The 17,348-nt window shown below is 32.9% G+C and overlaps 7 protein-coding genes across 7 annotated transcripts; 4 read left to right on the top strand and 3 right to left on the bottom strand.

Annotated features, from left to right (window-relative positions):
• Positions 1-2: 2 nt before the first annotated feature.
• On the bottom strand, positions 3-1,866 carry DFA_00424 (uncharacterized protein; the record flags this gene model as incomplete). The annotated part of the gene is made up of 3 exons (XM_004358356.1): positions 3-1,184; positions 1,257-1,550; positions 1,612-1,866. 3 exons carry the CDS (start codon positions 1,864-1,866, stop codon positions 3-5), a joined length of 1,731 nt encoding a protein of 576 aa, XP_004358413.1.
• Positions 1,867-2,503: 637 nt separating this feature from the next.
• On the top strand, positions 2,504-4,651 carry DFA_00423 (uncharacterized protein; the record flags this gene model as incomplete). Its single annotated transcript, XM_004358355.1, has 3 exons — positions 2,504-3,512; positions 3,554-4,503; positions 4,583-4,651. 3 exons carry the CDS (start codon positions 2,504-2,506, stop codon positions 4,649-4,651), a joined length of 2,028 nt encoding a protein of 675 aa, XP_004358412.1.
• A 262-nt stretch (positions 4,652-4,913) lies between these two features.
• Positions 4,914-8,307, top strand: mus81 (crossover junction endonuclease; the record flags this gene model as incomplete). Its single annotated transcript, XM_004358354.1, has 3 exons — positions 4,914-7,322; positions 7,419-7,743; positions 8,303-8,307. 3 exons carry the CDS (start codon positions 4,914-4,916, stop codon positions 8,305-8,307), a joined length of 2,739 nt encoding a protein of 912 aa, XP_004358411.1.
• A 67-nt stretch (positions 8,308-8,374) lies between these two features.
• Positions 8,375-9,731, top strand: DFA_00421 (uncharacterized protein; the record flags this gene model as incomplete). Its single annotated transcript, XM_004358353.1, has 4 exons — positions 8,375-8,645; positions 8,747-8,886; positions 8,977-9,058; positions 9,166-9,731. The coding sequence occupies 4 exons, from the start codon at positions 8,375-8,377 to the stop codon at positions 9,729-9,731; spliced, it is 1,059 nt and encodes a 352-aa protein (XP_004358410.1).
• Positions 9,732-9,897: 166 nt separating this feature from the next.
• sf3b5 (splicing factor 3B subunit 5) lies at positions 9,898-10,480 on the bottom strand (the record flags this gene model as incomplete). Its single annotated transcript, XM_004358352.1, has 3 exons — positions 9,898-9,914; positions 10,134-10,321; positions 10,395-10,480. 3 exons carry the CDS (start codon positions 10,478-10,480, stop codon positions 9,898-9,900), a joined length of 291 nt encoding a protein of 96 aa, XP_004358409.1.
• Positions 10,481-10,690: 210 nt separating this feature from the next.
• DFA_00419 (uncharacterized protein) lies at positions 10,691-12,117 on the top strand (the record flags this gene model as incomplete). Its single annotated transcript, XM_004358351.1, has 5 exons — positions 10,691-10,779; positions 10,868-10,972; positions 11,041-11,586; positions 11,674-11,807; positions 11,858-12,117. 5 exons carry the CDS (start codon positions 10,691-10,693, stop codon positions 12,115-12,117), a joined length of 1,134 nt encoding a protein of 377 aa, XP_004358408.1.
• Positions 12,118-12,389: 272 nt separating this feature from the next.
• DFA_00418 (uncharacterized protein) lies at positions 12,390-15,439 on the bottom strand (the record flags this gene model as incomplete). Its single annotated transcript, XM_004358350.1, has 3 exons — positions 12,390-14,181; positions 14,280-14,453; positions 15,339-15,439. 3 exons carry the CDS (start codon positions 15,437-15,439, stop codon positions 12,390-12,392), a joined length of 2,067 nt encoding a protein of 688 aa, XP_004358407.1.
• Positions 15,440-17,348: the final 1,909 nt, after the last annotated feature.

The following is a 17,348-nucleotide window of genomic DNA, read 5'->3' as shown; positions in this document are numbered from 1 at the left end:
TTTTAAAAAGAATGATTAATAAATATTAAATTATCAATATCTCTTTGTAAAGATAATGGAATAGTTCGAATTGATTCTAATGTAAAACCACCACTAAACTGAGCTTCTACAAAATGATATTTCATCAATGTTCTTAGAGATGGATCACTTTGATGAAGGTATGGAATCTTGATTTTTCTTTCCACCATTAACCCAATAAACCCAACTTGAATACCAGCCATCGCTATCTCTCGATCATTTGATTCCAAATAAATTTGAATGATGTCATTTAGACAAAAAAATTGTTTCGAGCTAAATCCTTGAATAGATGCTATGACTGGTGCAAGAATAGGAATGGTTGCTCGTAATAAATTATTATTTTGCATCTTGACAATTGAATACAATACATTTAAAATATTTTCGATCATGGCCAAAGAATCGGGATTTTGTTTTAAAATTAATGGTACTTGGGTGATAAAGTGTTGATGAAGATTCTGTATAAAGGCAGAAGAATTGTTGACAGAGAATATTTGCATGACTAAAAGACTACCATAGGTTGTTGTTTTGTCGATTGGTGAAAGCCAGTCTTTAATGATTTGGATTATTTGATAATGATTTCGATGCATAACAGTAGTAGTATCCCAAGAATAAGTTACTAGGTATAGTAAAGCTTTACGAGTTGCTTTGGTTAGTGTAAACTTGCCACTCAGAGTATAAGGTACCAAAGCCAAATCAGACAACCTCTCCCAAAGATCATAAGGAATGTCTTGATGAAACCCTAATAGCTGTGACACCACTTTTTCCAATACCATCAGTAAAGGTGGTGATGACCTTGCTGATTGGGATGATAAAGGAGGAGGAGGAGGAGGAGGTTGTTGATCTTGTTGTTGTTGTTGTTGTAACTCATAAACTTTTACATATTTCTGATGCATAAATGCAAGTAGTTGAAATGTAGGTTGATTCCAATCACAAACTAATCTTTTAAAGGTTGGTATTTTAATAATTGATTTTAAAAGATTAAATGTATGATAGAGAATATATTTTTTTGATGATTGTTTATCCTCATCCTTATCTTCATCATTTAAAATTAAATACTTTTCAAAAAGTAATTGAAAGAATTCATTATCCAATCCTTCCAATGAAACCCTTTCTCCACTACTTCTCTCATTCTTTATCATCCATTTTAAAAGTATTAATATTATTACCTAGACAAAATAAAATAAAAGGGAACGAACGTTAACTATTTGAGTATTAATACATAAATTGATTGTACATACAATTAAATCTTTATGATTGCCAATATCTAGTTGACGTAGTAAAATGGTTAAATGTACTGCCAACTTGCTATAATCTGCATTGGTGTCACGTATTTTCTTGATTGTTCTTATCATCACAGCCATTGTAATCTTGTAAAGATTGATATAATGACTATCACAATCATCTTTACTTAGTTCCAATACAACAGGAGGTAGAGGAATTGATGTTGCAAGTTGTATCTCTATCAACTTGCTTATATTGGTCATTTCAAGTTGACCTAAATCAACCATCTGTTGTGCAGGTACTTTTCTTTTCTATATAGAAACAAAAAGTTAGTTAAAGATGTCGATACTGAGTAAATGAAAGAATACATACAACTTTTGGAGAACATATAAAAGTGATAGATGCAATTGCAAACCTTGTCAAATGACTAGACTCTATAACTCTTTTAGTCTCTTCATCTAGATCTAGATCTTCAATAATACTCTTTGAATAGGTACTTAGTTGATCTAGACGCTTACATATACGTGATAGACCATACACCACCAATCTCTGTAGATATCCTGATCCGACTAAAAGTTTACTTTTATCATTGTTATTCTTTTTCTTTTCATCTTCATCGGTGTTCATTTATCTTTATATCTATACATTGGTAATACTAGCTCGTATTGACATTTAAATAAACATCGACAAAGAAATTCTCCTTCTCATTAAATTCTATTCTAACAAAAATTAATTTTTGAAGCAAGTCATTTTCTTTTTAATTATTATTATTAATATTAATAATAGAGATAATAATATAAATAAATAAATAAATAAACAATTATTTAAATAATGAATTAATTAAATAATTAAGTTTTGCCCAACTCGATTCAAACAAAAAAGAATCAAAACGAAGCTGCAGCAGTTTAAATTGCACTTTATCAAATTTTAATAATCATTATTATTATTATTATTATTATTATGATTTCAACATAATACATATATAATTAGATAGATAGATATAGATAGATAGATAGATAGATAGATAGATAGATAGATATTCATTCATTGTTGATTGAGATCTTTGAGAGAGTGTACACTCCTACTCTTTGACAGGTATGTAATGTAGTGTTGTTGACAACAAACACATATTCATTTAACAACACGCCTAAACGTTCATTATACTTATATAATCCTGTAGTAATAGTAGTAGTCGTGCTGTGTTATTCATATCTCTCTGAATAGAATTCTATTATAATAGACAAGAAAGAGTAGTCATAGAGAAATGTCAGATACAGAAGAGGACGATAACTCATCGACCGACTCTGCTTCAATGGATATTCCCGATTCGTACAATCATAACTTTCCATCGGAAAAGGAACAAGACGACGAAGAAGAGAAACAACAATATAGAATTAGAACAAACGTCACACCAGAAAGGAAAAAGAGGGCAGGCTTTGTCGTTCCTTATTCAAACAACAACAACAACAACAATAATAATAATAGAATGTCAAGTTTAGGTACATTGACATCATCTTCAACCTCTACAACTTCAACATCTTCAACTACTAGTAATAATCAAAGTAATAATCAAAATAATAATAATAATAATAACAAAAGAAAATTTATTGATTTGGATGCAAGTTGTAGTAGTAGTACAAGTAGTGTTGGTAGTCCTCCAAGTAACGATGATTCAATCAATAGTTCAATTGATAGTCTTGTAGATACCCCTCCTTTGTCTCCAAGGAGGAATAAAAGTCCTCTAAAGATATTCCTTCCAACAATCAAGCCAAGGCCATCTTCATCTTCAACTTCATCAACAAGTTGGACGTCAAAAAATAAATCAACAACACCAACATCAACTACTTCAACATCGACATCAACAACAAGTAATGGTCAAAAAGAAAAGAAACAAGACAAAAAGAAGAATCAACCAGAGGAAGAAGAAGAAAATGATCAAGTTGACATGGGTAAATATTTAGATCTCTATAATGACTATGAGGAAGAGAAAAAGAAAAGATCTACACTTACATATGGTTTTTTTGGTCGTAATGAAAATAATCAAAATAATCAAAATAATAATAATCATGGATCATCATCAAATGGATCACCAAATGCAATAGACTTGGATGATTCTGATGATAATGATGAAGATGGTGATGATTTGGATATGTTTAACATTAAAAAATCATTTGTAAATAACATTCACAATAATATTCAAAAAAGACAACCTGAATCCATTGATATACCTTCACCAATTATTAATAATAATAATAATAATCAAAATAATAATAGTAAATCCAAATCAACAACAACAACAAAAAGATAAAACCAGCAACAACTACAACCACAACTTCAACAACTACAACAACTACAACAACAAATAATAGACAACCAAGAGTTGGAAGAACAACTCAAAGATTTACAGCTGCTGAAATTATACAACCACCAATAATATTTAATCATGGTAGGGATCCTTCATCACCTCCACAATTGGTACATCGCAGACCTACTGCTAGCACTACCATCAACGAGCCCGAAGATCCAATGGATAGAGATGAATTGTTGGCACTTGAATTACAATCTGCACAATTTTCACCTGTACGTTCACATTCCAATATTGTACATAGCACATCGTCGACACGTACCAACAACCACAATAACGCAAGAAGTAATAGTGACTCTGATTTAGAGCATGTACGAAGATTCCAAGAACAAGCAGATCATGAATTGGCAATGCAATTACATCGAATGGAACAACAAACACAATTACAACAACACCAACAACAACAACACCATCACCAAATGCAACAACAACTTCATCAACAACACCATCAACTCCAACAACAACAACAACAAGCTCTTAGAAATCTTTATGAATTTCATAATCCACAATTACAACAACAACAAACAACACAAAGAGGTGGTAGAGGTGGTAGAGGAGGTGGTAGAGGATCAAGAGGTGGAAGAGGAGGTAGAGGAGGTACGGGAGCAAATGCGCAACAATTTGGATTCCAACATTTTGTTGGGAATGGGTCTCAACAAATCGATCCACATCATTTAAATTTAATGAACCGTGATTTCACATCCAACGATTATGAATTATTACTACAACTAGATGAAAATGTAAACAACAAAGGTGCACAAGCCACTGAAATCAAACAACTGCCAACTCACAAGATTAAAACTGGTTCGAAAATCGATACTTGTTGTATTTGTTTGTGTGAAATGGAAATTGGTCAAAATGTAAAATCTTTACCTTGTACTCATTACTTTCATACTGAAGTAAGTTAAACTATAATCAAATAACTGGAATTGGAATATTAATATACAATGATTATTTATTTATTTATTATTATTATAGTGCATAGACAATTGGTTAAAAATCAACAAAATATGTCCAATTGATAAACAATCAATTAACAAGGATTGATCATCAATTATGATAAACAAACAAACCCAACAAATAATATATAATATATAATAAATCTTGAGATATAGGTGAAATTGATTAATCTTTATATTTCCCTCCATTTTTCAAAATAGAACTATAGTTTTTTTGTGTGAAGATCACAACCAACTTGTTTGTTTTTCATTGATTACCTCAAGAGTATTGGGTATTCATATAATCATAGATAGACAGATAGATAGATCATGATATTGTATTGCTATAGCAATATTGGAAGATACATACAATGACAAGTGTAAATCAACATATTGTAGATCATCTCAGCCAACATGTCCAACATTTACGATCACAAGGTGATATCAACAAGATACCTGCATTCAAGAAAGCGATAACATCACTTACTGCATATCCAATACCAATCTTTTCAGCTAGGGAGTGTGAGATACTCAATGGTGTTGGTCCATCGATCAGTAAGATGATTGAAAGATTCATTCAATCACAACCTACTCGTCATCCAATGTATCCTCAAGGTCCAAATACTCCTCTAAGACAAATATTGAGGATTAATCAAGTTGTATCATCGTCATCCCCTTCTCCTACTTCTACATCAACTCAATCATCATCATCATCATCAACCTCTTTAAAAAAGAAAAGAAAGGAAGGTGATGGCAATGACAATGATAATGATAATAATATTGGACAAACTCAAATACCTCCAACAAAAAAGAAAAAGAAGAAGAAATCAAACAATGAATTGGAACATGTTGAAGAAGAACCAATCATGATAACTCCTATTAAACCGACTAGACATCAACATCAACAACAACAACAACAACAATATAGATCACCAGATTTGATGGTCCGTAAATCACCATCATTAACACCAACCCATAATAATATTAATAATAATAATAATAATAATAATGGTAGTATAGACTTTTCATTTGATTTTGGTGATGATAGTAGTATTAATAATAGTAGTAGTAGTGGTACACAATCAGCTAGTGATACTGTTGGTAATAATAATGACAGTAGTAGCAGTAATAATAATAATAACAATCAAGGTGACAATGGAGTAGATTTAAATAATATATCATTTTCATTCAACTTTGATGAACCTATTAGAATGTCGGTTCCAGAAACACCGTATCCATTCATTCATCAAATCAATCAATTGATTAAAAATGGAAATGTAAATGGAAATAATGTAAATATAAAAGGAACACCATTACCATTTGATCCATTGTCATCACCATCAACATCAATGATGACTACTCCTCCTCCATCATCATCATCAAAAAAGAAAATAGATCGTCAAAGAATACTAGATTCCAATTTAAAAAAGAATATTATTAATAATAATAATAATAATAATAATAAGAAAATTACAACTCCATTAAAACAACAACAATCACATAGTCAATCAATTATTGATTTAATAACTCCAACACCAAATCAAAAGAAAAAGAATAATAATAGTGCATTAAAATCATTAAAATCACCTTTATTCTTTAAATATCGATCATCCAAATCAATATTATCTGCTGTTAAATCAACTATTAAATCACCATTTCAACAACAGCCTTCACAATCACCATTGAGATCACCATTCAGATCATCATCATCATCATCATCATATTCACCATTTACAAACAACAACAACAACTCACCAATTATTTACAATTCACCACCACCTTCACCAACAACATCGAAATCAGGTTCACCAAAAAGAACATCATCAACTAAATCCAAGAAATATAGGTCACCTTTAATTGGATATAATAATAATGATGATAGATATGATTCACCTTATAAACCCTCACCTAAAACATCCTCAACCATTTATGATGATAAATCACCAATCCCCTTTTCACCCTTTTCATCAAATCATCAAAGTTACACCAATAATAATAATAATATTAATAATGGTGATGATGATGCTGATTGTTTCAATAATAATAATAATAATAATAATAATAATAATAATAATAATAATTACGATACCGGTGTCATGGATATTAATAATTTAGATTGGGATTTTGATGATGATGACGACAATGACAAAGAAAATAATAATATACAGAATAATATTAATAATAATAATCATCATCAAAATAATAATATACAGAATAATACTAATCATAATAATAATAATAATGTACAGAATAATAATAATAAGAGTTCTACTTCTTCTTCTTCTGCTTCATCTTCATCTTTATCGTCAGGAATTAAATTACCAGAATTTCAAGATATAATATGTATAGTTGATAATAGAGAAGTTAAAAGTAAAACGGATCGTGATTATATTGTTAATCGGTTAACAAGTGTTCATGGAATCAATGCAGAGACTAGTAAATTGGAAGTTGGTGATGTTGTATGGATGGCTGTTGAAAAAGGTGGAAAGAATGCAAAAAGATGGATGTTGGATTTTGTCATTGAAAGAAAACGTGTTGATGACCTTAGTAGCTCTATTATTGACGGTCGATACAAAGAACAAAAGTTTAGATTAAGAAAATGTGGCTGTCGTAATATATATTATCTCGTTGAGGGACAATTAACTCCAAATACTGCACCAGTAACGAATAATAATAATGGAAGTGGTAAATATTTTAAACCTGGTGGTGGTGGTGGATCATATCATCAATGGGGATCAGTCAATTATAACCTATCACCCGATAAATTAATGGCAGCTATGGTATCAACACACATTAATAGTGATATCATGGTTATCGATACAAAAGATATAGATGAATCTATTTCTCTTTTACATCATATTACTTTATTTTTAAAGGAAAAGTTGGTCAACAGTAAATCTACAACAACAACAACAACAACAACTAAACCACCAATATCATCACCAGACCAAATAACAATACTTAAACAATATTTATTTAAAGGTGATTGGAGTAATGGTGGATGTGATTTAGAACAATTCAACAAACAAAGTCAAAAGAGTAAAACATTTAAATTAAAGGAATTCTTTGCACTTCAATTAATGCAAATTGTTGGGTGTTCCGGTGAAAAGGCCTATGCAATTACATCTATCTATCCAACTCCAACTCATCTTTTATTTGCTTATAGAACTATTCAACAAAATCAAAACCAAAGTCAAAAAAGTAAAACAACAACAACAACAAAAAAAAAAGAAAAAGAAAGATGACAGCGATGGAGAAGATGTAGAAGATGAAATAACAAGTAAAAGAAATGCAATGTTGAGTGAAATTAGATATGGAAATCAAAAAAAAAAACTTGGAATAGAATTAAGTAAAAGAATTTATGAATATTATCAATGTTAAGAAATAATAACTACCCCACAATATTTTAATAAAATTCAATTGATTATCCATTTGTTGTATATTATATAGAGATATATATAACTATAACTCTATCTAAACTCTAACGAATTCGTTCAAATTGGGATACAGACTGCTCTTTGAGAGGCGCCAAATTTTTTGAAAATTCAAAAAACTCCCCAACGTCCAACTTGCAAACTAACCCTTTTCTGTCTCTATAAGAGAACAACGACCTACATTTAGAGATATAAAGAGATAGGTAGGCTTACTGCAATTGTATTTATATTATATATCATTATTGTATTATATTTGTATCGGTAGTTTAAACAACAATACTTGGACAGCTATCACCATCCCAACCAACCTATTATAATAATAATAGATTAAACAGACAACATAAATAATAGATAGATAGATAAATAGATAAATAGATAAATAGAGATAGAGATATATAATGTCACAAACACCAGTTGATATTGAATCATATGATTCACATCCCGATCAAAATGCAGTAGCAGGAATGGACGATGATACAGTTGTACTCAATGTTGGTGGAGTAAAGTATGAAGTTAGACCAAGTACTCTATGCAAATACCCAAATACATTACTCGGTCAATACTTTAGTCCCAACAACAAGCATATGAGAAAGGCCGATAAGAAGGGTGAATACTTTTTTGATAGAAATGGTCGTGTCTTTGAAGTTATCTTGAATTTCTATAGAACTGGTATGAAACAAGCAGCAGTCATCTCTTTCTCTTTCTCTTTGTCTCTCTAACCCATTCTCTCTCTCTCTCTTTCTCTCTCTCTCTAATTTGTAATTATATAGGTAAACTTGTCATTCCAACAGAGATTCCACAAGAATTGTTAAGAGAGGAATTAAAGTACTTTAAACTCGACTATGATGATGGTAGCGAATCTGACTCTTCAAAGGAGAATGAAGATGAAAAGATTTTAAAATTACCAAGAGTATGTAGTATATTTATACATACACGCATTCTATGTTATATAATCTATCATCATTCTAACTCACATCTACATTTATAATATAATAATTAGGATCAAATCTACACATTTGCAAACAACTTGATTCATTCACCATCAAAATATGAAGTAAAGAGAGGTTTATATTTCCTTCAAAGTATGTATATATATATGTGTATATACAACCACACAAGTTGTATTTATTATATACTTAATACTAATAATATACTATACCATTTCTCTGTGTAGAATTAAAAGAAATAGATAATAATAGTTATTTATATAAATATTCGATTGCATATGCATATTATCGTTTGGGAATGAATCGTCAAGGATTAGAGACACTTGATGAGATTTTGGAGACTGACCCACACAACCCACAAGCTCAATCACTTTTGGTTCTCTTTAATGACAGTAGAACCAAGAATGCAACCATTGGTCTAGTTGCCTTTGGTCTCATTATCATTGGTGTTGTTGGTGTTTGGAAACTACGTGGTTGGTGGTTACGTCGTGCTGCCGATGCTCTAGTCACTAGTGGTGGTGCTACTACTACCGCTGCCACTACTATTGCACCAGCAGCAGCAGTTGTTACTTCTGTCGCTTCACCACAAATGGTTCAAAGTGCTACCAACCATGTCGCATCCAGCGTACTTTTATCCGCTGTTCAACCTGTTGCTGATGCTGTCTCGTCGAGCGTGACACCAGCAGCAACAGCCGTTTTCCAATCAGCTGTCGCTCAAGCAGTCACTCCATCAACTCTCACTACTTCATTTGTTGATTCTAATTTCGCCGAAGCAATGGGAAAGAGTTTACCAGAATTTAGAAAATAAGAAGGAATTCCACTCTATCCATTCCCTCAACAAACAAACAAAACAATCAAAATAAGAATAATAACCAACTCTCTATAGAGAAAATAATATACTAACAGAATATTCTTTCCAACCAACCAAAACAAACAAACAAACCAACAATAACTACCCACCCTTAGTTTACATCTTAATTGATTGTGATACCTAATAATAAATATAATATCGATAATAATTAATAATATAATAATAATAATAATTTACAAAAACATGTTGTTGTAATATTTGATTATGCGTAATATGTTGTTAATTTATATTATATTCATTCAAAAGGTTTGATGCACTATCTTCCTTTTCTTTTTGTTTTTAGTTGTTTCTCTTGAGATGTTGTATTATTATTACTAATTGTTGTTATGTTGTTTTAACCTCTCATAACAATATCTTTCTTATCCTTGTGAGCAGGAGATGGACCACATGGTTGAATCATCTTTTCCAATAGATTATATCTAACCTTTCCAATTGATTCATTCTCTACCACTGCAAACAGACTGAGTAAAGGTGCATGTCCAACATATGATGAAATACTATCACGATGTTGATTTGTTAACCATTCACTATGAATAGTCAAAGATGATAGATTAGTATGTATTATGATACGAATGAATATATATAGCTAGAGATACATACTATTTTGAAATATCAGAATGACCAGTACCAACATATCTAGCTTGTAAATGTTCTAATTGACTATTAAGTGATTCTCTTTCTGCCATCTCTTCCTCTTTCTAATATCTATCTATTATCTCTTTTAGTAGTAGATTTGTATTAACAACAAAAGAAATGAATAATAATCTTTTTTTAGTTGAGTCTTTGATGAACTTTCACTTTCATTTATTATTATTAATCTACTTTTTGTTTGTGTACTCGGATTGATAATAAGAGGAAGAAGAAAGGAAAGGTTATTGATTTAATACAACAATAAGATGGCGATGAAAAGAGAAGATTTTAAATGTATATATGATAATCTAAATGACAAGGATGATATTCCATCTTTAAAGTTTCAATTTCAACAGTATGTTTGAATCATAATATATATATGAACTCTCCTCCTCTTCCTTTTATTGAACATGTTTATTAACACAAATATCTATTGTTTGTAGATACTCTTATTCAACATTTATAAGTATATACTCTCAAAAGAGAATGAAAGAGTATAGAAATCTATGTCACAGGAAACTACCAAATCTTCGTGTACATTATCAATCGTATGTTATAACCTTTGACAACAATCACATGATTTATGAATGTGTTTATATTAACATTACTGCTGTAGATATTTAAAGGGTAAATCATTGATCAATATATCAAGTGAAATAGGTGTTTCATCAACTATTGTTGGAAGACAATTACTTGCCTATATATTGGATACCGATATAAAAGCATTATATTCACCAAATACTAATACAAATACAAATACAAATACGAATAATACAAAGAGTGGTGGTGGTGGAACTGGAAATAATAATAATAAGAACGATAATAATAATAATAATAATAATAATAATAATAATAATAATAATAATAATAATAATAATAATAATAATAATAATAATAATAATAATAATAATAATAATAATAATAATAAGAATGATAATAGTAAGAATGATTATAGTATTGTTGCTGGTAATGTTGTGCCACCCAGTCCTGTTGAAGAAAGTCCATTATCAAAATTATTGGCAGACAAAAAAGACAAGGATGCAATTGTAAAGAAACTATTTAAACATCCTGAATGGATAGAGAATGAAAGATTAAGATTAAATATTCAACAAACTATTTACAATGATGACAATTGTTCACCTTTAATTAATTATATTAGATCGTATGTTATAAATCATAAATATAAATTATAATAATCATTCTTTTAAATATTAGTATATATTAATATTTTCTTTTAATCTATATCTAGATCAACTGGATCAGAATATGAATTATTATTACAAGAGAAATTATTTAAATTAAATATACCATATCAAAATGAAGATCAATTAAGAAAGAGTGGTTATCCAAAAACACCTGATATTAAATTAGATATTCCTTTTTGTATGTTTTCAAATTTGTATATGATTTAATTAATTAATCCTTTTATTTAGCATATAAAGGATATATTGTAAATTGGATAGAGAGTAAAGCATCATTTTGTGATGACCATAATTACAAGAATACAAAAGATCAAATCATTGGATACAAGAATAGATATGGTCCGGGTTTGGCTATTTTTTGGTTTGGTTATATAGAAGATTTGAATAATCTACAAGATCATGGAGTTGTACTATTAGAAACTTTTCCAGATACAAAAGATATTGAAGTATTACATGATTTTACTCCATTGTATAATAATATAAAGAAATAAGTATGTATCCTGAAAGAACCAAAAAAAAACAAAAAAAATCATGTTATTCTAATTATTATATTTTAATTCTATATTTATTTCTATTCTATTCGTGTGTCTAGTAAATGTTTGTATATATATAAACCATATGGTTTGTTTTTGTTAAAAAAATGATGATGATCGATCGAATTGGTTTTGTTGATTGGTTGATTCGTTAGTTGGTTATTCTTGTCTTTGGATTATTATTATTATTATTATTCTAGTTATATGATTAATACTTTTAGTTTTTTAGTCTAGATAGTTTTAATTAAAGCAAAAGCAGTTGGAAGAACTGTGAATTTGGCTTCAATATAGGAACCACTCTTGTGCGAGACGAGTGGAGTTGAGATGCATTCCCATTGATTAGAGGCGTTGATAATGGCGACACAATAGTCGGTCGATGGGAGGGCTGGAGCGGCAAAAAAGATGGATACTGGAACGACAAAGGTTGGCGAGTCGTATAGTGCGAGGTTGGCAGAACCGACACCAAAGACAAATTGGATGGGAGCGGTCAACAAACTCTTGTAGTAGTTGAAGGTGGATGACACGGCTAGACCACCGGCAGTGATGGCGATAGAATCGGGGACGGAACGGACAGTGAGGAATACAGCTTGACCAAGTGCAGTTCCGGGTGGGAAGCTGGCATAGATACCAGAGATGGTGTTGTTGGTGCTGTATGGGTCATCTCTCCAGACAACGACTGGTGAGTTGTGGTTGGTGTAAATGTCAGTGTACGATGGGATGACACGACGTGAGAATGGAAGGGTGGAGGTGCCATGGGCAGCGCATTGGCTCTCGTCAGAGACACAAGCAAAGTTGTTTGGACATTGGATTTGGTTGGATGGACATCCATTGTAGGGAAGACAGACGTCGGTGGCAGAGGCACGACATCCAGATGGACATGGGAAGGCACAGGCATCACAGGTCGATCCTAGTGGGGCACAGTAGCCATCACAACGAACTGGGAGAGTTGTGGGACAGGCTGGGAATGGAGGACACAATTCAGCACCAAAGGCACATGAACCATCCCAACAGTTGGCAAGAGCATTGGTGTTGCCTGGGGGTGGGAGCATACCTGGTGCACAACTCTCTGGGCAAGTTCCTACTGGAGCACAACCTCCAAGTCTGCACTTGACTTGACCGATTTCACAGGTATCCCATTTGACAGCTTCTGGGTAGGTAGTGGCCTTGTAAAAGAGACGAGCAGAGAAGGACTCTGGAGTGCAAAGACTGATGGCATCGTATTGGGTTTGGTAGGCAGCGCTGACGTCGTTGGGGAAGACCAAGACACGGAGTTGTTGGCCTGGAACGACAGTCTTGTTACGTGAACGGTACATTCCATTGCAGTTGATACCGCCATTGGAGACAATGAGGGAGAATTGGACGTTGGGGGCTCTGCCGGCAAGGTTGTTGTTGTATTGGAGGTAGAGCGAGGTGGTGCTTGGGTCGACAAAGTTGACTTGAGCAGTGTCGTCCAATTGGAGACTACCAATTGGACTACTCCATGGAAGAGCCCATGGTCTTTGTTGATAAATGACAACGGTGGAATAACTATTGATATTAATGATAGTGTTGGTGACAGTATTGCCTCCACCAGAGAGATCCATGTTGGCAGCGTTGTAGTTGACTGAACCACCTTGCATATTGAGGTTGTAGAACGAGGCTGAACAACCATTGGTAAAAGTCAACGAACCAGAACCGATAAACTTGGAAGCAAAAGTAAAACGACAACCTTGGTAACCTAAAAGAGTGGTAGCAGCCGATGGAATAGACACTGGAAGATTGGTATAGAATTTGTCATTATTGGCAATCTTGGAGGTAATTTGGACGGTTGGATGGTTTGGAGTGGTAGTATTCAAGTAGATACCAGACCACTTTTTAGAGGCAGTAGTATCCTTTACAATGGTGACGAGACCACCTTCAAAGACAGCATCGTTACTATTCAATGAAGTGGTATAGACAAAGTGGACTGGAGCAATATTGGCAACAAATTCACTTGTTCCATGACAAAGATCTAATTTGGTATCAGTTAATATTGATGATGAACTAATTGATAATTTAATACTATGAGAAAGAGAGAGAAGTACAAAAAAAAAAAAAGAATTAGTTAATTATAATTATGTTTTAATTTAGGTTATATTTACTTCTTCAAAGTTAAAGTGGCAGAATTACCAGCAATAGATGGGGAAGAAGAGATGGTAGTTGGGGTTAAGAGAACGACTCCAGAGTTGGACTTTATAGTATTGGAATCGGTGAGAGCAAAGACGACATTTTGGCCAATGACAATAGAGGTGGCCTGGGAAAGATCAAGCGTAGATCTGGTCAAGCTAAGGACTTGATTGTCAAGGAGTTCGAATGGTCCGACGACGGTATGGGTTTGATCAACAAGGTTCAACCCTCCTTGGCCTTGGACAATAGCGATTAACAACAAAATTACAAAAAAGAATTTCATCATGTCAAAAAAATATATATATATTATTATTAATTAATAATTATTTATAAATATATAGATAGATAGAGAAGAGAAGAGAAGAGAAGAGATAGATAATAATATGATTATCTATTTGAATCCAAAAAAAAAAGTTATAAATATATAGTTGTTGGAATTATTATGTTATGTTTTGGATTAAACAATTAACAAATTGATTTCAAACGAGTCACTACCAATTTATACTTATACTTTTGGCTCTAATCAATTCCGTGATGCTGTTGCACGAGCAATGAATTTTTATTTTGTTCCGTCTGCAAAGCTGATGTTTTGGAGGGATTTCTGAACAGCAAGAGTTAACAATGAGGAAAGCACGTGTTTTGGCAAAGCTATACCCACGATAACTCATTTATGGAGTCATGATTGCTTTGAGATTTGAGCTAAAGGGGGCTCGCCCTTTTAATTGCATTTTTGATTGATATTTTTACAAATGAGTACACAACACAAATCTTAAGGGGTAGCTCGCGTAATGCTAGATTAGGATTTGCAAGATTTCCAAACGAATTTGCTGATCATCAATGGTTTTTGCGGGTTTTAGACAAGTCAACAAAGCGTCTACACCCCCCCTCATTTTTGTCAAATTCTTTTTGTCATTTTGACCTCTGTTCGGTGCAAAGATCTAGAATGGTAATAGGGGCTGTTGTCTAAGAACTCGTTATCTTGAATTCTAGTTTTGTTTTCTTTTACAAGATTCGTTTTGGTTTGGTTTTTGTACCTTGCTTTTCTATTATCTGATTCAATAAACTTTTTATTGATCCCTCCCTCGGTCGCCTCATATGATCTATACACAACTGCATCACTTTCACTAATTTGCATGTTCAACCATAACACCATTCATTGGATAAAGTCAAAAAACAGGGAGTAACCTTCCCTTATTTCACTTACTAGCCACGGTTGCGGTCGAATAAGGGTTAGGGTTATTATTCCAACAGATAACCGTTGTATAAGACTCTTTCTCTTTCTCTTCCTACTTGATGATCCCGTCATGTCTGAGATATTTCACAAAGAGTACGTGAGAGAGACACTGACAAAGATACGACTTTTTCAAGAGGGGGCAAAGCCTCGAGAGGAGGAGCTCCTTATTCGATTTTTACCACAAAAGGGAATTTGACTCATGCCATGAATGTTTGACCAAGACAAACAGCTCGAGCCATATACGACAGGTACCTGTACACTAAATATTTGACCCGATAGGACCCAATCTGACCATGCCCCTCCCTCATCATGTCTCAAATTAGAGTATAGGCTATCTCGTCTAGATTACCTCCTTCTAATCTAATCTCTTTCCTCCGACTCTAGCCTTTGAACAAAACACTGGAATGATTGAATCAATCATCCACATACAACCCAAAAAGTGTCAATGACGGGTAGAGCTATCTAACCAAAGCCATACTTTTCAAACAAAAAGAGGATCCTCTAGCCTTTGGTTGTATCTATTCAAATACCAAAGGGGCAAAGGCATTCATGACCATATTTGACCAAGAGCCTCGAGAGATCCTCATTCTTTTATTGTTCCTTGAACGATGCTTCAAAACCCTTCAAACCAAAGATCGACGACCGATCATCCTTTAAACAAACGGCCAAAAAAAAAAAAACGAACAAAAAGTGAAGTGGCAAAGGTACCTTTTCTTGAAGCGTCGTCATGCACATCAAGATAATATACTTGCTTACCAAACGAGACGACCGAATGATGATATTTGCATCATTCCACACTTTCTTTTTGTTCAATGATTATCGCACCACTTGGTGGGATGCTGCAAAGCTGAAGCTGCAACGTTGCAATCAAACGATTCCTTAATAAGGCAGAGTAACAACAAACATTACTCTAGAAAGTTAAGAGAGAGAGAAGCCCCATCTTATTTGGGCGCGAACAATGAGCCCTTCAAAAAGAGAGTCTTTGGCTATAGTTGTAACAGAGAGTTCATCGTTTTGACTTGATGATGGTCATCGTGTCAATCAAAATCACACGAACAAATCCAAATTAAGACGAATGGTTGACTTTTTAGTGGTGTCGATTCATGCCCGTAACCTTTCGGGTTGGGGCAAAGATAGATGATAATAGATATTCTACTTTTCAAAGATAAATTTGTCAATCGGTTTTCTTGCCGATTCATCATTCATCATCATAACATTTTTGAGCCGATCGATTTCGACTACTAATCATGATCTTTTCAAGTTTTCCAACCCTACCTTTTTGGCTAGTCAGTAAGGTTACGATTTCCCAAATGATCATGCGTGGTTTGAGTAGTACCCGATGATGATTCCCACCAACACCACATTACCCATTAATCAGTGTTGGTGGGAATCATCATTAATACAACTCTGACACAAGCTCCAACATCCCAAAGTTGGAGAGATTCAGTCTCTCAAACACTGATCAATGGTCTCATGGCTAGCCAACAAAAATAATCACCTTCAAGAGTTGGATAAATCCATGGATTCCAAACTTCTGGCAGTCAAGATTCAATCCCCCATCATCTTTCCAAATAAATTTCCCCAAAGCATCGTGGATGATGGGGATGGGATGACAGGATCATTAGAGTTGGGTATTCCCAATCATCATGATCGCCGTGATCATAGTACTTACTACAACCAAAAAAAGGGAGGGTTGGGGGTTGGTTGCTATCAAGCAATCTTTCATACAAACCGATGAGATTAATCACAAAAACAAATAATAATAATAATAATAATGATAGATAGAGTAATAATAAATAAATAAATGAAT

This window comes from Cavenderia fasciculata (genome assembly GCF_000203815.1).
Source record: "Cavenderia fasciculata unplaced genomic scaffold Scf_Dfasci-F-a-25c12.r2-5, whole genome shotgun sequence".
Classification (NCBI taxonomy): Eukaryota; Evosea; class Eumycetozoa; order Acytosteliales; family Cavenderiaceae; genus Cavenderia; species Cavenderia fasciculata.
The sequence above is the reverse complement of the archived record's forward strand: the minus strand, read 5'-3'. Positions and strand labels throughout refer to the sequence as shown.